Raw genomic sequence first — 20,408 nt, 5'->3', positions numbered from 1 at the left:
CTGTCGCTAACAACATTATCACATGCTTTTAAAGTCTAAACAATACTAATAGCATTTAACATGACAAAAAGGCATTAGCGCGCGTGGATACCTTTAGCACCTTAATCCTTGAAATCGGCGGTACACCAGTGTTGCCAGGTCGCGTTACCAGAATGAACAAGATTTATTAGAATTTTTGTTTAAACTTTTACCATTCAACCAAATTACTGGTTTCCTCTATTAAACTTGTTCTTATTTTAGCCAAAGTATCATTATTTTCGTTTAATTGTGAGCCAAGAAATAATTACAAGGCCCTAACTGAACTGACTTCAACAACAAGCTTCACATGCTTAGTGACTCTGTATTTGATTTTCTTTAAATTCACAACTGAACCCATTTTTCTGGCAGACGACTCAAGACCACTTCTATAGCATGATCTTCCAATGAGATCTAAATCATCTGTGTAACCGAAGATTTGGGTTGTTCGATTTAAGATGTTCTCACCTGACTGGATATCAGATTTCCTATCTCTGCTTCTTCCGGAGTATGTTGTAAAATTTAAACTTTACATCTAAAAATTTTCATTATTAAAAATAAAACCAAGTTCAAAGCACTGTATGTTTTTTTTTTATAGAAAGCAAAGGATTTTTCCTGTATCTTCATAAATGGCCGGCTGTTGGCCGTAGAAAACATGTAATCAATCCCCATTTTGTTATAAAAAGGTGGACAAAACGAGTTCCGAGAACCGTTGTGGAGTAAAAAATTTAGCATTGTAGTTACGAAGAAAAGCCACAGACAGCATACGGTGCACGAGGAACAGATAGATTTCTATACTATTTTTCAATTCTACTTATCTTGAAACATAAAACCTCAGGATTTAAAGAAGGTTTATAAATATATATGTATACCCATACATATATATATATATATATATAATCGTTCCCGAGCCCCTTCACATCGAGGCATAAGGTGTATAACAACCATTATTAATGGCTGGAGAAATGAAATTTGGTCCATAAGTTCCAAAAAAAATGTTTATCTAAACTGGACCCGTTATACTTGGGAGTACAGTAACTCAGGATGGAAATACAGAAGAGCGGGAGGAGAGGGGGGGAGTTGTTGGACAGTTGAAAATCTCTGTTTTCGTTGTTATTTTCCAGTATTCTGAGAATTTTGTTAATGTTGTTATCAAGTAAAGCGAGAATGAGTGGCACCTAATATATTATTATCAATCAATTTAGAGGAGGCGGCAATTGTGTTTTATATATTGATAATTTAACAATTCATTTAAATTAAAACCTATATTATCCAAATTGAGTTACGATGGGAAATTATGTATTAAAATTCTTTCTAAATAAATAACAAAATTTTAAGAACCGTAGAATTCAAACTGCATGGTAACTATCTTATTTGAACACAATTCGGACATTTTGCTTTAGCATGCCCGGGAGTTTATTGATAGGTTATCATCACGCTGTGTATTTGCTTATTTTCATATAATTAGTTTTTATTCTATTTATATTTTTATTTTATTTTTAATATTTAAAATCATGAGCTACCTAAAAGGTTAGTCAACATCACAAACAACTATTAATATTTTATTAGAATGAATTTGTTAAATCATTCCATTAGGCCCGCCCAAAGCCTTTGTTTATAGTTTTTAGACATCACAGTTCAAACATTTCAAGATATAAAATGAGTACTTTTGTACAAAAAATGAATCCACTTACTGGCAAAACTATCTGGGAGATGGAAGATGAAAATTATGACTACCATCAAGAAATAGCTAGGTCCATGTATGCTGACATGCTTCATGATACAGATAGGGTAATATAACATTTCTTTATTTGGCCTTTCGACTGTGAAGTTGCAACTGAAGATCATAAAATTAAGTTTATCTTCATATTTGTTGCAGAATCAAAAGTATTATAAAGCTCTAAAAAGTATTATTGATAAGAAACATGCACAGGGGCTAAAAGCTAATGTTCTCGATATAGGAACAGGAACTGGTCTATTATCAATGATGGCTGCTAAATGTAATGCTGACAGTATTGTTGCTTGTGAAGTAAGTTATATTTCTATTAATTTTTATGTATGTATTTTTTTTTATATTTATGATCTTTCATAGATGTTCTTTTCCATTTTTTAAAGGCGTTTCCTCCTATAGCAGCTATTGCTAGGAAGGTTATAGAAGATAATAATTTGTCAGATAAAATAAAAGTTGTTGCTAAAAGATCAACAGAGCTAGAAGTTGGACCAGACAAAGACATGGAATTTAGGGCAAATATTCTAGTCACTGAGGTATTTGATACTGAGTTAATTGGGGAAGGTGCTGTAGAGACGTTTAACCATGCCAAGACCTATTTACTTGAGGTAATTTTAACTTTATCTGTAATCACATTTAAAATTAATTTAATTCTGTTTACCAAATTTCAACTTGCATGCTATTATCTACCGTTTCTCTTTTGAGATTCGTTCATATGTATAATTCATTTATGAATATTTGATATAAATGAGAATATATATTAAGAATTGATCAATCTCATACAGACTGACAAGACATGTCTTGGACACTGTATTGTAGTTAAAGCAAAAGCTCACAAGTTTTTTGAGCAAACTTCTGCTTTACTGCTATATGTCATCTGGACCTATATCTAGTTTCAGCCTAAAATTTAAGATACCTATTGGGCTAACAGAGATCCAATTAAATGAAATTTAGAGTTGTGCCGCTTTCATTTTGGTTGTATTATATAATTTAACTTAATCTGTTTTAATTTTAATTAATTGTAAATTAATTAATTTTTCTTTTGTCAATTAATTGGAAGGAAGGTTGTTCTCTTACTATCAAAATGTGAAAAATGTCTATTACATCTTCAACTATTTTTTAATGTTTTTTGTTTAGCCCAATGCTACAGTTATACCTGAAAAGGGTAAAGTCTATGCAGCTGTTGTTGAGAGTGATTTTTTATCTTCATGCAACAAATTTAATTCTTCATATCCTCTTCCTGATGAGGGTGAAATATTAATACCTAAAGATATTGTGAATTGCCCAGGAACAAATGGTGTACATGATATCCAATTGAGTCAGTTGCCGACAGATGGGTTCAAGATGTTAACCGAACCATTGAATATCTTTACGTAAGTAACGTGTTTTTCCTTTGATTTGTAAAATATAATAAAAATAGATATTAAAGTTTAAATATTTTTAAATGCAGCTTTGATTTTGGAGGTGAAATGTTACTAGCCTATGATGATGACAACCTTAGTGAAGTAACAGCTATTGCCGATGGTCAACCGCAAGTTGTTTTGATGTGGTGGGAATTAGAAATGGATGCAGAAGACACTTTAATTACTTGTGCACCATCTTGGGTATGTTTTCATTTCCACATCTAAGCATATTGTGTGCTAACATGGGTGTTGGTATTACTATTATCAGTTGTAATTTCAGTACTTATATTTATTGTGAGTACTGTCATGAACTTAATAACAATTCAAAAACGGCCACTGCACTGTATGCTTTTTCTGAGGGACCAGTATATCCCCAACTCTGTTTTCTTATGCATTAACATTATCAATTATTATTGATATTGTTATCGCTTGAATTCATCAGTGTTTATGACTCCTTGCTGCACTTGCTCAAGAGATAAATGTATCCCCATTATACCCTTGATTTATGTGGTTTGCTATCCTTGTTGGTAGGAGTTTCACAAATTTTTAGTATACACTTCTGCTTTATATATTACTGAACGATTATTTCATATATTTTTTTTTTCATTAATTCCCTTAGATTCGAAAAAAAATATACATGTATGTCTTCCTTATGTATATTGTTTTCTTTATTATGAGGTGTAGATAGTTGACCATAGATTAATGATTGGAGAAGTTTGTCAGGGGGTGTGGGCAGCAAAGAACAACATAAATAAACAAAACCATATTTATTTATTTTATCCCGACGTTTCGACCTGAGTTTCAGGTCTTCATCAGAGCTATAGATCAAAAGAGATAACAACAACATTTAGAGAAACATAAAATTGAAAAGGAATAGTATACAAACAAATTTGGAATTATACAAAATATTGAATTGAATCATAAATGATCAAAAATTGTTTACGTAAATGATTCAATTATCAGTTATCAATTTTTTATCATTTATGATTCAATTCAATATTTTGTATAATTCCAAATTTGTTTGTATACTATTCCTTTTCAATTTTATGTTTTTCTAAATGTTGTTATCTCTTTTGTTCTATAGCCCTGATAAAGACCTGAAACATCGGCATAAAATAAATAAATATGGTTTTGTTTATTTATGTTGTTCTTTGCTGACCGCATCCCCCCTCCCCCCACAAACTTCTCCAATCATTGTTTTCTTTATTATATGATAGATTGAGAACCAGAGTGGTCTATCCAACATTTGTGAAAATTGAGTTTAAGGCTGTCAAGCCATCGATTGGCTGTATGAAGGGATAGATTAATAAGTCTTTAATTTTAAGTTGTTAGTGCAAGAGTGTATCAAGTGTCTTCACTTCACTGTCACTGCTTACTGATATGTAATACTTTGTAACTAGTAATTGAAATTTAAGAATTAACATTTATTATTAAAAGCTTCTAAATGGTTTATCTGAAAACCACTGCTGGAGAGTTTAGTTCTTGAAGCCTTATATAGCCACTATTAAAGCATGGTTAGTCATGACTGATCATTGCATAGCCTATCAGCTTAAACAACCTTTAGAAAACAAATACATTTGTTAATGTAGCTACATATTTACTTGGAATTAATGTAAATAATCAAGATCTAAATAACTGATACTTTTGATATCAACATCCACTTGGGCATATAATATTGTTATATATGAATGTGAATTATATTTTAATTATGTTTACAAAATTTTAAAATTAAATTATTCTAGTATGAACCATCTGCTCCTTGGAGAGACCACTGGATGCAGGCTGTTTACCATTTACCAAAGAGATTTCATGTTAAAGAAGGTCAAAAGTTTGCGCTCTTGTCCACTCATGATGAATTTTCCTTATGGTTCAATATTTATTCTGATGTGTAAGTTTCACTTTTATATCTAAGCAAGATGGAAAATACTTTCTATTGATTCGAATTGTTACACTCTTTATATTGAATGAAATATTGTTTTAAAAATAATTAATTTTTTTACTAATAACTTTTAATGATGATATCTTGTCTTGTGGCCTAAAGAAGTCTGTCAGACACAAAATAAATTAGAAATTTGTAAATTTTTATATCATGTTTTTATCAACTATTTTAGTTTTGAAGGGAAGGAACATAAGGGAAACGTTAAAGCTCCCATTTGCACTTGTGGGGCACATGTGATTACATCAAGGACTCGAATTTCCGAAATGAATTCAGCTGAAAGGTGGAAAGTTTTAAGATCGATGTCGCCTCCAAAGGGAGGAGTGTGTCTGTTCTTAGGAGATTTTTCTTTAGTACCTTTGGCTATAGCAAAGCAGTCGGCTAAAAAGGTATTTCTACTTACAAAGAATATGTTACATTTGTTTATAATTTTATTGATATTAGATATATCTTCCTCATTTCAGGTGTATTGTATAGAAGAAAATCCAACTGCTCTAAAAATATGGACTAAAATCATAGAACATAATCAGTTAGCTGACCAAATTGTTGTACTTTCAGAATATAACAGAGATCTTATTTCTGAAAAGGTAATTTGAACTTTTTTTTTTTAATTAATAATATTTAAAATTTACTGAGACTATTTACAACTTAATTAGCAATAAAGTCTCCATTGTAGAAGTATACTCATGAATCTGTTTGTTTGTTCAAGTGGAATGGCTAATTTAAGGTGTAGGAGTAACTTATCTTAAAGGTACCTCATGAGGTACATGTGCAACACAACAGAAATCAGCCCATTATTTTAGCTACACGAAAAATTAGTATCTTGTTTGTGAGCTGGCAAAATACCCATTTCCTTTTCTTTCTTTTTTTTTAATGATAATTTATTTCACTTTTATAGAACGTTATTTATTAAGTTAAAACAAAAATGATTTATAAAGTTGCTATTAGTAATATCAATTTGTTTAATATAAAACTAATCATTTGAATTTTGTTGCAGATTGACTATGTTTTGAGTGAGCCATATTTCCGAAAATCTATTTATCCGTGGGATAATATGAGATGTGCTTTTGCTTGGGAAAGCTTGGCACCAGATGCAGATTTGTACTTTCCTCATTGCCTTAGAATAGTGACGGTAGCCATGAGCTTCAATGATTTACATAAAATAAAAGTTCCCCTTGGCAGTGTTGAAGGTTTTGATCTGACATCTTTTGACCATTTAATTAAGGTAAAATTAACGTATTATATATTAAATAAATTATTATTTGAATTGATGTAGAAACAGATCTGCTTAGCAGCGTTTCACATCTTATAAAATAGCTCAATGACTGGTTTGCCTCAAAAGAGGAACAGTTTTTTGCATGGCATCCACAAATTTTTAGATAGATGGAAAAATCTAAAGCTAGCGTAGTAATGGGGAATATTTCAGAAATATCTTTCAGATTAGCGAACTATAATATAATAATATTGTTTTTCATTTTCATAAAATAAACTTGTATTTTCTATAGGAAAAATTTGATTTTATATTTACATTCCTGGTTTGTTATTTTTTTTTAATTTATTGATTTACAAGGGTATTTTCTTCATAAATTGAAATTTCTCTCTTAGTCGACTCATCCACTCCTCCCTGCTCATTGCTTGATCTTCCATCATATTTTGCTTTGTTGTAATTAATATTCAAACCTCATTGTTCATACTGTTCGATTATTTTTTTAAAACATATTACCTCTATTATTATTTATTATGATTAACATTATCATTTACGCAGGTCCTCATCAATGTTGGAGATTTCTGAAGAATACTCTGTATATCTCCTGCAAATGTTTAAATTTTAAAAATGATGATTTTGTGACAAAAACATTTTTTGCGAGTGTAGATAAATATTATAACAGATCCATAAAATCAAGATTTTTTATTGTATAATGGGTATTGTTTATCATATAATCCTTCATGTTTGTTTTTTCAGGGTTCAAGCGAAAAGTCAGAAAGTGATGTTGAAACTCAGCCTCTTTGGGAATATCCTGGGATCGCCCTGTCTGGCCCGGCTGTGATATATGAGCTTATGCCTAAAGTAGGAAATATTGATAAGAAATTGTGTTCAGATGGGTCTTTCAATATTAAGAGGTACTTAAAGTCTACTACCAATAAAAGTTTTATTAATATATTCTCTAATCCTCATCTTCTTACTTAATTTTGGTTTAGTTATTCCTACTTTTAGTCAGTAATAAAGAAAGTGAAAATTGTTTATATTGGCTATTTTTTGGACAGAATGGTTCTCAAAAAAATATATCTCTGTCTATAAGTGAGGTTAAGTAGTTTTTCTCTTATTTAATTAAATTTGATTTCCATTCCATTATAACAACTGAAAACTAAATTTCACCTCACTATATCAAATTCAGGTGCCATGGTTTTATATTATGTCTCTATAAAGCATTTTTGTTTCAGGTCTGGAGAATGTCATGGTCTAGCAATTTGGGTGGATTATTTTGGTTCACATGTTGTTCTGAGTGGTGCTGGACCTAAGGAGTACATCGTTCCGGGAAAAACTGTTAGGTAGTTAAGTTTTTCTTATTTATTGATGTTCATCTCCGAAATTATTAGCATTTAATTTTCCTAATTAAAATTTAGCAATAATACGAGGACCCCTTAAGAAAAAATTACTTGCTAGATTTTGAAGGATGTTAAAAAATATTTAATAAATTTGCTATATTGTTGATTAGTTATATTATTTTCATGGATGTATATTAATAAGTGATTCAATTACAGATGGGATCGCACAGCTCGTCAAGGAGTTTATTTATTTAGAACGCCTTTAGATGTCGAAGAAGGTCAAACTATGGAATTTTCATTTGAACTAGCACCCTCCGAGGGCAATATTGAATTTAGATTTCAACCCAAGCCGTATACCTGACAATTGCCCATTCCTCAGACTGAATACGACTGACTAATCGAGTTAAAATCCTGCTCATTTCTTTCTGTTTTTTAATAATATGATGTAAATTATGGTTACCAATTTTCTCATTTGTAAATATGACTATATTTGAAGCCTTTTAGTTTTGCTCAACACTAATTTGGTCTGTTGTTGTGGTGTTTAATATTTTCATAATAGTTCGTGGTTTTGTTAGAATCTCAAAAATACTAACTATTAGCACTATTTCTAAATTTTTTTATATTTTTAAACTTTATACTTTTATATCCAAAGGAACTATTAATAATTAGTTAATACCTCAAATTACTTTGAAGTTTGGTACAAACATAAATAATTTTGTTTCATTAATGTCAATTGTAGTCAGTTGTTTACTGACTTTAGTTGATACTAATGTAATTACTTTCTGTATAATTGCAATTATAATATTTAAAAAAATAAAGTTACTTTTATTGTTATTAGCGTGTGACAATTATGTTCTATTAAATGTTGTCTGTTAAGGAAAAAACACTTCCAAGTTATTCATTTGTGTTAAATTTTTAAATCTTATTTTAGCTATAGCAATTTCCTATGAATACTTGAGGCTTGGTGGGACCAAGTTATCTAACTGTGACAAATTGGAAAATAATCTTTGTGCCCCTATCAATACTGTTCCAGCAGATTTAACTTCATACACAATTTCTATTCAGTTGCAAAAAGATAGACTTGTCTGTATGGCCATGCCTGTCAGATCTATCTCAATGATCTTTAAATTTTAAAATAAATGAAATGGTTTTGGCCTTTAGATCATTTGATCCCACAACACAATGTTTTCAAGATGTAGTATATTTTCCAAATCTAAACATTATTCAAATGAGAAAGTCATTTCAATTTATTTTATCTGTCAGTGGATGAATGATGTCCATATCTTTATTGTGATATTGCTCTTTAGCTTAAGAAATGTTTAGCATTTCAGATCCCATTCTGGACACTTTAAACTGCTTATAGTCAACTATGTACAAATTTTGATTCTGTTTCCTAGATAAGAAATTAAAGCTCTGTATTTAATTTAATTTATGTTATTTGATCCCATGAACTGTATTGGAAAATAAATTTCATGTAAGTCTTTTAATTATTAATGTTATGTTCTTAATTTAACAATCATCATTGATAATGATGATAGCGGGTCATCAATGTTTATCCATCAGAATCTTAACTGGTTTACTCTCTTGAAATTTGACAAAATATTAAACATTGATTTAAATTATTCTTATATCACATTAACCACAATCTCCTTTATATATATTTTATTAATGACATAAAGTGCCTATAATCTCAATGTATTTTGTGATTTGTTCTTTTTTTTTATTATATCAAATTTAATATTAAAAATTAGGTAAATAATGCCTAAAAGAACTGTTAGCTGTGAGGTAGGTTATTTTATATTTTCCTTTCCACCAGCTTTGCCCAAAATATCCTGAAACTGTTGATCCAGACTACTTCAAGTGGATTACTAACTTCAGATTCTTTAGATTGATTGCAAGGCTACTGATTATAGACAAACTTGTACTGCTCATAATAAATGTTGTGTGTAAAAACACTTCTGTTAGGCTCTCATAAATCTAGACTTATTCTGTTGATAGATTGTAGTTATTGAAATTCCTAAAAATTAAAAATTATATCTTAATAATTCAGCAATATCGAACTATTCTTGTTATATACACTCAAGTGCTGAACATTGCATAAAAGGCTGTTGTTTTTTCTCTTGTAAGATTTTGGCTTTTTAAGGCTCAAATTATCTATTGCAATATTAAAATTTGTATTAAAAATTGTTTTTTTAATTTTACATTAGTAACTGAAGAAGCTATCATTTTCAGACCTGCACCATTGCAGTATTTTGTAATATGTGTTATTTATTTTTCTTATATATTCAATTTTTAACCATTCCTATGTAATTGAAAAATTATTGATTTGTTATGTTTAATATTGTTTGATCAATATTGTTTGAAAATGTATTTAGGTTGCTATAGTCACCTATGAAACTGCATATGAAGCAGTATGTTTTGTTGCCATAATCACTGTTTTTCTTTTAGTTAAATTATTACGGCTTTTCATTGTAATCAATAAAAGCTGAAGGTTAATTTAGTTGTTTTGATTTCAAAGTTAACCCTATTAGTTAAGCCATTTTACTTTCTTCTAAGGCTTCCCTTCACATTAGATTTTAAAATTAAACATGGTAAGTAAAATTTTTATACATTATTCTTTAGTATGTTGAATACAATTTAGCCTTGTATGATAATTTGCTATGAATTCTGAACCATGTGAACAATATATTAATTCAAGTCTATTCAGTTGAAATTATATAGATAATAATAAATAAATAAATTATATATAAATATATGCTGCAGTTAAGAGAACTTTATACATTGCTTTGGAAACATCTGCCATTGTTATCTCTGCTTATAATTTTTAAAATAATAAAATTTTTTGCTTCAAAAATATCCCATAGTTTTTCATGCTTTATCGTAAACAGTCATCTATGTATTAAAAGCTGTTTGTCATCAGTATTCCAGGTAGTGTACTCTTTCCCCATCCCGCTCAGTGTCCAATTTTCCCAATCTGAGCGAGTGGGATGTTAGAACGTGTAAGATATAACCTTAAAAAATCTGGAGCTGTTTTATGATTCGTAAAGTATTAATGTACTTTCAGGAAAATATATGTCAAAAAATTAATTAATCGCTTGAAAAATTTGTTTTATTTACATTAACTGTTCAATATATTTTATAATAATGAATTATGATTTGGATTAACATTTACTGAACAGATTTGGGCCTACTGATTTTTTTGTTATTTTAGTAGCAATACATACAGCAAGTGCCTTTTCAATTTGATTTTTTTGGGAAAACAATAAAAGAAAGGAAGCTAATGTTTTTTCCACACTGCCTCAAAATCTTACTTGTTTTCTGATATCTTCAGAAGATTACAACCTTTTTTCTTTTTAAGAATCGATATAGCTTATAAATGATGTTTCCAGTCTGTGAGAGTGTATTTCTGAGGGATATTAGTCCTTAAAAATAATCACTTGAAAATTTACCATTTGATATCGATCTTTGAGGATGATCTTAATTAAACATATACCTGGACTAAAACTATCATTTTTACTTTATTTCATTTTATAGTTACTCTGAAAAGTTTTTAGTTGGAGTATCTGTAAAGAGCAGAAGACAAAAAATTCCCGAATGGTCTAAATTGTTAATTAAAATAAAGGTAGGTGTTGAGTTGGCAACAATTAGCAAATGGTGACGTGGTTGGAATCTTCTCATATAGATTTCTTTATCAATATAATTCTTCCATTAATTTCACCAGTTGTCTTCTGCTGAAAAACTTACAATTAAGTCTTCTGAAGCCATTTTGCTCTGATTTTTAAAAAGTATTTTTATTTTAGAAAATAACCATTGTGCCCCAAGTATTTTTATTTTAGAAAATAACCATTGTGTTATAAATGTATACAATAAAAGCATTAATTATAATTAAATGGAGGAAGTATCAGATAAATATATATAAGATACAAAAAATAAATGATGGATTGTAAAATTATACAGTAGAAAAATATATATATTTTGCAATGAGATTACCACAGGTTAATTAGCATTTGTACATCCTGGACTTTGTGGCATTACTGACCAGCCTACTCTTCAGAGCCTTAGACATGCCAAAATATGCCCTGTTCCCTAGCATTATGATTTTCTTTACTTCTTCTTCATTCAGCTTTCTAGTTATTGTTGATCCAAGGTGACTAGAAGCCGATTACTTCAAAGCTGTTTGACATTTTTAATGTCTTTGGGGTAGAGCTTGTTACTTACTATTGGAAACCATTTTGATTCTCTTGTCAAACCATCCTACTCTGCTTGCTTCAATTTCAAGCTTTCCAATGACCCCCCTTATAGAGTTAAGCGACCTTCTAACAGTTGCCATATCTTTAATTAAGTACTGTCCCGCCACTATCTATCTCAGCTCAGTTTATGACAGGATGGAGAGCCATAAGCTAGCAAATAAAATTAGTCTTCCATGGTCATTGGTCCAGTTGGACAGACTATGCCTCCGAATGATGGGCCCGAGTCATGCTTCTTTGCCAATATGTAAGTTGAATTTACCTAAAATAATTTTCATATCTTAAGAGAGGCATCTATCATATACCCTTTCTAACATCTCTTTGAATGCTCCTCCTCTTCATTGTCTATTGGTGGGGCATGCACACTTATCAGACTTATGTTGCCAAATTCACCTTCCATTCTCAGCTTACAAAGTCTTTTATTTACAGGCTGGAAATCTATATTTGCATTTTAACTAATACTTTTAATTAAAATTGCATTAAATGGATTACTGAGTGAAAGATCTGTTTTAATCAAACTTAAATCTTTCTGAACTATAACTGACCAAGTAATGTAGAAAAATATAATAATAATTTCATTTTTTTTTTAATTATTGTTTTTATATACTGCAGCAGTCTATCATAACTTTGGAAAAACCATTGACGAGAGTTGCTCTTCCTGATTGGCACGGTAATAATTTTTTTGTTACTAATCAGATAAAGCTATTATTATCAGAAAGTAAAACAGGTTTTTGTTACAACAGGTAAAGTTTGGGAGCTTCGACAGACATGTGACACAAGGAGAAAAGATGCTTCTGATTTGAAAAATGCTTCAAAAGAAATGAGAAATGATACAGATTGTACGACTCGTTGGGATACATATATCAATAATAACCGGCTACAAGACAGGTTTGATGAGATTTGTTTTCTTCAAAATTAAAAACAATTTACATAATAATAAAATTCTCTCACATAGACATTCTTTATGATTTTTTCCTCTGAGTGGCAAATCATTTTTGAAATACTCTTTAGTCTATTTTTGTTTTACTACCATCATAAGTCAAAATAAGAACTATGGACATTGCTTATGCTTTAACATTCAAGTTTTCGTTCAAAATTCTGAACTTTAAATGCAGTATTATCTTCTTATTTTTTCCACCTTCGCCTTTTTTCTTTATTATATCTTTATTTTATTTTTTTTATCTAATATTTAATTTTATCTTATATCTTTATTTTTTCCGCAATTAAAGTTGTATAAGTTTAATTTAGTATCAATGATTTTTTCTGCATTCTGAAGCATCAATTCAGAATCTCTTGTTAAGTTTTATATACTTTTTTTTAATGTTTCTATTATTTATTCTAAACTTTGCTTCAAATCTAATCACTGCATTTCCTTCCTTTTTTTTTTTTCCAGAGTTGTTGAAATAAGTAAATGGGCAGAAATATTCAAGAATAAAATAAGCGCCATAGACAGAGAAGTGGCCCTCATGACCAAAGAGAAGGACCTCACGGAGACCGAAATTGAATTCCTTGGGCTCAGTTTTACGGTCACAAATGAATGTTTAACACAAAGAGACCAAAGGGGTGGTGCTGACTTATGCACAGATGATGCAGAGATTGAAATTAAACACGTAAGCATAGACATGATTTTCTAAATATTTAGATAAAGTATTTTTATTATTATTGATTAAAAATAGGGTAAATTAATTTGGATTTATAAATTATGTTCAAAATAAAAAACTTAGGCTATTTAGTAAATAATGAACAGAAACTATGATACGAATATTTAGGAATTTTTATTTTTATTTTTTGTTTTACTTTAAAAAAAAATTTCATTCTCATGACAAAAAATTTCATTAATCAGCACTGTGAGGAATTTAATAAGGTCAGAAAGTACTTATCTTATTAGAAAGTGTCCAGAAAGTAATAATAAATCTAGATCATTTTCTTACTAATACTACTTTTACCGCCCCCTATAGATATAATTTTAGTATTTTACAATCATCAGATAAAAATAAAAATATTGGAAAGTAGATTGTTTAATCATGCAATAAACAAATCACTACTTCAGTTCAGTGATTGCAATTGTAGTAAATGTTTTTTTTTTCTTCAGGAACTATCAATGCTAGAATCACTAAAAGTAATGCTGAAGCAGCGCTGCATGGCTGCATGGGAACAGACGAACAGGCTAGAAGAGCTCAAATCTCAGCTTTCTCAGGATTTAGAGGATAAAATAGAATCTTTAGAGATGGACACTTACCTTTTGGGAATCGATAAAAATTGTGGGAACATTAGTTACAAACCAGATGCCCTCAGAATACCTAATGAGTATGATGGTCATGCTTTACAATTTTAAGTGTATATGAGGTGTAGGATTTCAAAACCAGACAACTCAATTTTCTAATTTTTACTTATTTATTTTAATTGACTTAGTACTAATTAATTAATGGTTGGTACTAGCTTATCATGTGGTATCTAAAGATTGGTTGATTAATTAACTCTGTATCAATTGTTCTACATCGATACAGCCACCATCATTCCAGTCAAAAAGATATTATTTAAAAAATTTGACATAAAGTGTAGCATGTATTTTTTATCATATAAAATTTCATGCTTGTTTTTGGTATAAATAATTAAATTGTAAAAAAATGATGTCTAAATTTTATGATCTGTGTATTTACATTACAAAATACATTTAATACACAAAGTATTCTCTGTGGTTTTCAACTACCTTTTACTAACTTTGAGGGCTCCTCTCAATCCCAGATGCCAAAAAAAATCAATTTTTTTTTTACTGAAGATATCTTACCTATCTGCTGACTCCACCTCATTGTGGGTTTTATAATTCTTCCCTCGTACAAAATGGTCTAGTAACCGAAAAAGGTGGGAATTTGATGAGTTTAAATCTGGTGATAATGAGAAGGGATTTCCCAACCAAGTGTCTGGCATTGCCTTGATGCAAGATAATGCCTAAAAGGCAGGATTAATGTTAAACCAAAATTAATGGTGGTTAAAAGACTGTAGTTGTGCAAGAAAGATCCAACCCATAGACATAGAACTGACAAAAAATTGGAGATAATAATTGAAAAACACAATATATTCAGATTACGATCGTAATCTATGATTTTATAATAAAGTGGTTTCTGTGAATTGGTTATTTTTTTGTTCCTCACTTGAAATTCAACAGAATTCATGAAAAGACAATTAAGGAAGCCTGGCATCAATCCCGGAATAATGATAACAAAGACAAACATATGCTATAAACTATAGCATGAAAATTACATAACATGTTGACAATAAAAATTCTTAATTTATAAATTTATTTTATTTATGTTTACTTTCCTACTAGACATCTTGGCCTGTGTTCCTCATCTTCAGAATACAAACTAATTGTACCTACATCCACCTATTCATAATGATATCTATATTTCTTTCTAAATATTTTTTCATTGTTCATAATTCAGTTGAATTAATATTTACACTAAGAGTAGGCTATATCTTTTATACTTATACTAATATACTTAGATATATTCATATTAATGCTTATATCACTTCACTATTATTAAACCTTTAATTGTCCTCTGATTGAACAATAAAATCAAAACAGTATACATTTTAAATACATTAGTTAAATCTGTAAAAAATAAAATAAAATATGAATATTAGATTCTAATAAATATTTTTCTCACAGAATGCTCTCATATGAAGCATGGTTAGAGCATTGCACCTACCTAAATCTTAAAGCAGAAACTGAGTTGAAAAGTTCCTTCAAGTTACGAGAATCGATGTATATACCTCGAGAGAGGGCACGGATGGACCTTGAAGCTCAAAACGATGCTACAAACTTTGCTTTAAGAAAAAGAATTTATGAAACTCAAAGAATCAAGAATGAATTAGACTGGCAAAGACTAAATGTATGAAGTAAATTAATTTATAATGTTCTAAATAACATAATATATTCAGCTTTTTTTTTTCTTTAAGTCCCATGGATCTAAAGGATTTGAATTATAGTGTGTTGGTAACTATAATTATCTCTTGTAATGCATTTCAAATACATTTTAAGAGGGGAATGAGGAAAGGGATACGCCTGGAAATTGGAATATGGATTGAGGATGCTATCTGATGATAGAGCTTATCAGATTTCGTAGTGTCTATTGTCAGTAAGTTAGTAGTCCACAGTCGAGTCTGAGTCTGTGTGTGTGTGTGTGTGTGTGTTTGCCTGTCGGTGTCAGTGTCTTGTTTCAAAATGCGAACCCAACAGTACTAGATGCTGTCAAAACATTTTATTTTTTCTCGATTTAAATTCTGTCACAGGTGGTATTCGAGTGTCATATGTACGAGTCCCATCTTTGCTCTTTGAAATGAAGTATGTCTCCCTGTGCTTCTGAGTATACCTCTCTGAAACTGTCGGAGCCCTTGGCCATTGCAGGTGCTATGCTGGTCAGTATAGGTGCTGCATAGAGTAGGGTTGGTCTGAGTACACTCTTGTGTACTCAAATCATTAATTTGAGGCAGAGAAAAAGATTAAGAGAAATTAGCACGTGATTACACCTAAGAGACTTGCAGTGGTATCTGTTCTAGTGTCAGATTTCTGTCAAGGATAACACCCAGATATACTATATATCAGATATGTTGTCTGCTGTTCTATTCTCATACCCTGCTACTCTATAGACTTTGGGGAAAGGACGCTTGTTCTTCTGGAAGGAGAAAATAATACAGTCAGTCTTCTTGGGATTAACTGTAATATTCAGCCCTTCCAGTTTCTTGGTTTCTCCGCCTGCCGTAGAGCTGTCTCTGCATTCATTGAACTACTGTATATTGTCGGCATAAGCCACTAAAGTAGCCTTGTTATACTTGGCTCCTACAGTATTGGAGATAGCATAGAAGATATTCGAGGAGTAAAATACAAAATAATATTTTGTATATCACATCTTGTATTTTAAATAATGTAAATCAAATAATATATTAAAATTTGCATTTAAATAAATATATTTATTTAAATATATATATTTTTTCCCCATCATTTTATTACTTTCTCACAAGAATTAGGTAACTAACTTTGTAATTAGCTCCAATTTTAGGTACCCAGTTTCCAATATCTCTGTATTATAATTGACTATCTTGATTCCAAAAAACATATTTTCATTCATTGGTCTGTGTCATGATCATCTATTAAACAAGTTGTTAATTTTTTTGTATTGTAGGATTTTTGTCCTCAAAGCTTATATGAAACAAAATTTTCATTTTAAAAACTATATCTCTCCAAAACTCATATACTTTTCAGTTTCTACTATTCCTTCCTTTAACGTTTTGATGTAACAAAATAATAACTTGTTTCAATTTGACTTAAAGTCTGAGTATGAAGAGTCTACATCCTTCGCCAAAAATAATTTAATATTATTTTGTATATTATCATTCCATATTTTGAAGAGAATTGTTTATTTCAAATACTTTTTTAACAAAATACTTAGAGTATTTACTATTTGAAATACTTTTCTTTCAAAATAAAAAACAGAATGTTAACTCCAAAACTGTCTATCTAACTATATAGTTTAGAGGTTTGGAATTATACATCGTGATAAGTATAATTTGTATTTGAAATAATTTTGAACTGAGAACTGTATTTCACTTTTATCCTTAAGGTTAATTCTGATTACAGCAATTCCTGCTGATTGAGGATTTACTTCACCCATATTTTGTCTAATGAAAATAAAATTTTAGATGGTACAAGACATGGAAAAATTACATAAAGAAATAGATGCAGTAGAAAAGGCACATCTTAACAAAACAAATGCCTTGAAATTAGCTGAATCTCGACTTGAAAATAGACTTCATAAGGGTGGCGCTGAGTGTTGCAGAGATGAAGCAGCTTTTGGCCTTGAAAATGAGGTTACACAATTGAGGGCCACAAGAGCAAACCTCAAGAATATGATGAACCGAGTAAAGTAAGTCATTTTGAAGTTTTAATCATTTTAATAGTTTACTATACACCACCTTCGATATCAAACGCCATTCTTAAAAATATATAAACAAATAAAATCCTGGAGGCTGTAGTCAGAAAATAAAGAACAGAAATTATAAGTAAAATCTTTGTCTCATAAGTAAAACTTATTCATTATTTGTACCAGAGTTTTGACCTAAATTGCAACCTTCATCAGGGCCACATTATGATATGGTAAAATTAAATCATCAAAATATTTAACATATATATATTTATACGTAATTTTTTTAAAATGATTTCTCCCCTCTCCAATTATGCATATTATTGTTTAATGTTTACCTACATTTATTTATTTTATATATTTATATACTCTTTACTTTAACATTATTTTCAAATGTAACATATTACTTAATGTCAACCCCTCTCCTATAATTCTCTTAAACCCCCACTACTTCCTTTCATTTTCATGATTGCCTTTAATCTGTAAGGTAGGTTTCCTATCTTGTTCATGATCTTCCTTTATTCTTGATTTTACTCTTATTCTCTTTTTCCTTCTTTTAGTGTGTACTGTATTTTTATTTATATTTTTTATCAGTTATTATTTCCATTTTCATTAATTGTCTAAATTCTTTTTTTTTTTTATTCTTATTTAATTTTATGTTTTAAGTTCTGCAATGTGGGGTGAAACGTTGGCTCATATTAAATATTTTTATGACTATATGAGACTTTTTTCCTGGACCATCTTCCTTGTATTAAATTATTATGATCTATAATTAGTATGAATATCCAGGAATAAAATATACACTAATTACAAAGCAAAATAATTTTATGTTTCAATTTTACTGTATCATAATAATTTTCATACTTCATGTTATCTTATTATATTCCCATTTGTTTTCTTCTTATATTATTATTTGTTATCTTCTGATTTTTTTCTTAAACTATTTATCTCCTATTTTTTGTTTTGATATCCTATTACATAATGGTTAACTTGTTTTTTCCACAATCCTGATAAAGGTCTGTAATTAAGACCACAACGTTGGTACAAATAATAAATAAGTTTTACTTAAATTTAATAGATAGATATATAAATATAACTATAGATAAATAGTTAAAAGCTATTGTTACTTTTCTTGACTACAGTCCTGATCATCTCTATCTAATTTACATATGATCAATCATCTATTTAAAAGATAATAATTTAAAATCAACATTAACATTTTTATATTTTCCATGATACTTACAGGCTGATCTTATCTTACGTAATTTCAATTCATTAAAATCCTTATGATGTAATAAGAATAAGACAGATTATATATCAGAAAATTATGCTGATTTATTTTAATTTTTAATTATTGAACATTTTTAAAGGGCAACATTCAATGCACTGGAAGAGCAGTTAGTGGTCATCGATCGAGAGCTGCATAACAAGAATCATGCACTGAACACAGATCTTCGTTGCCTTGACTTGAGAGCTCGCCTCAAGACTGGGGACAGGGCAGGTCCTAACACACAAATGGACAGAAACATTGAGTTAACAAAAATGAAGGATGAAATCCCTCCTGAATAATAAACTAGATAGCGAAGGTCAAATGCAAAAAATAAATATAAATGCACCAAACAGCACAAAATTGTAGCTTTAACTTTATAATATAAATGTATTGAAAGAAAAAAAAAACTGTTTGCACAGTGAAAATTTCACAATTTAATTCATGTTATTATTGGTTCAGAGAATCATGGCATTCAATGATTTCAGGTTAAGTGTAGAACAGTTTCTTGAGTTACTAAGTCTTCTTCAATCTTACATTCCCATCCTGACTTTGTTGATTCCATGTTTCAATAGTGTAATGTAATTGAGGGGAGGGAGGAGGAAAGGAAATGAATAAAAATAATCATTCCTAATAATTTGGAAGAGAAAAATGAGAAATTTCATTGCTTTTGACCAACTACATTGTTCAAATTATAAAGCATATTTTATCATTAGGGTAGCAAATAATAAAGTGGGTGGGATAGCGATGGGAATAAAGCAGTCATTTCTTTCTATACTGAACCAATTCTCTCTATATTTCGGTTAAGCACATTAATTTTATCATAACACAACATTAGTGGGCTTTGTCTGGATGGAAACAAATACTTTCATGTGTCTCCTAAAAGTAAGGAATTTAAGGTATTAATTAAATAGACTCCCAGACCTCCCAAGAATGAAACCCCTGTCTGGTTGCATGGCCTTTTTTAAGTCCTTTGTTTCAATAGTTCAGTCCAGAAGACAGCAGACTTTCAACAGTTCAGAAGAACACAGAAGATAATTTTTTTTCCCAATAATTTTTTATTTAATTTATTTTATTTTATTTATTTTACAAATTATTGTCTAGGCTTAGTATATCAGCTTGTCCGTCTGGAATTCTTACAACCTCTAGTTAGCTAATCGGGGGCTTTAAAATTTCTTTATTTTAATAAAATTACATGCATGCAGAGATAATAATTAAGTACACATTCATAATCCTGCGTCCCTGACATTCTTAACTAACTCTTCAAGAAATACCAGGTCATTCAAAAAGTCCTGTCGTTTTTTTGGGGGAAATTATAAATAAATAAATATTTTCAAATAATC

The 20,408-nt window shown here is 29.8% G+C and overlaps 2 protein-coding genes across 2 annotated transcripts; both read left to right on the top strand.

Annotated features, from left to right (window-relative positions):
- The first annotated feature begins 1,410 nt into the window (after positions 1-1,410).
- On the top strand, positions 1,411-10,126 carry Art7 (arginine methyltransferase 7). Its single transcript, XM_014421676.3, has 13 exons — positions 1,411-1,545; positions 1,637-1,806; positions 1,895-2,044; positions 2,131-2,352; positions 2,882-3,117; positions 3,195-3,348; positions 4,890-5,035; positions 5,259-5,472; positions 5,548-5,670; positions 6,081-6,308; positions 7,047-7,204; positions 7,526-7,633; positions 7,847-10,126. Exons 1-13 carry the CDS (start codon positions 1,530-1,532, stop codon positions 7,989-7,991), a joined length of 2,070 nt encoding a protein of 689 aa, XP_014277162.1. The 5' UTR covers positions 1,411-1,529; the 3' UTR covers positions 7,992-10,126.
- Positions 10,080-20,318, top strand: LOC106681392 (tektin-B1). Its single transcript, XM_014421677.3, has 8 exons — positions 10,080-10,221; positions 12,490-12,547; positions 12,621-12,765; positions 13,271-13,487; positions 13,970-14,184; positions 15,548-15,770; positions 17,578-17,801; positions 19,169-20,318. Exons 1-8 carry the CDS (start codon positions 10,219-10,221, stop codon positions 19,365-19,367), a joined length of 1,284 nt encoding a protein of 427 aa, XP_014277163.1. The 5' UTR covers positions 10,080-10,218; the 3' UTR covers positions 19,368-20,318.
- Positions 20,319-20,408: the final 90 nt, after the last annotated feature.

This window comes from Halyomorpha halys, unplaced genomic scaffold (assembly GCF_000696795.3).
Source record: "Halyomorpha halys isolate HHAL.00 unplaced genomic scaffold, Hhal_1.1 Scaffold332.1, whole genome shotgun sequence".
In the NCBI taxonomy this organism is placed as follows: domain Eukaryota; kingdom Metazoa; phylum Arthropoda; class Insecta; order Hemiptera; family Pentatomidae; genus Halyomorpha; species Halyomorpha halys.
The sequence above is the reverse complement of the archived record's forward strand: the minus strand, read 5'-3'. Positions and strand labels throughout refer to the sequence as shown.

Excerpts from the sequence above, each read along its gene's own strand:
- LOC106681392 (XM_014421677.3), top strand. Across the intron at positions 13,488-13,969 it reads CAGAGATTGAAATTAAACAC|GAACTATCAATGCTAGAATC; the intron begins GTAAGCATAGAC and ends TTTTTTCTTCAG. Across the intron at positions 14,185-15,547 it reads GCCCTCAGAATACCTAATGA|AATGCTCTCATATGAAGCAT; the intron begins GTATGATGGTCA and ends TTTTTCTCACAG.
- Art7 (XM_014421676.3), top strand. Across the intron at positions 1,807-1,894 it reads TGCTTCATGATACAGATAGG|AATCAAAAGTATTATAAAGC; the intron begins GTAATATAACAT and ends TATTTGTTGCAG. Across the intron at positions 2,353-2,881 it reads CCAAGACCTATTTACTTGAG|CCCAATGCTACAGTTATACC; the intron begins GTAATTTTAACT and ends TTTTTTGTTTAG.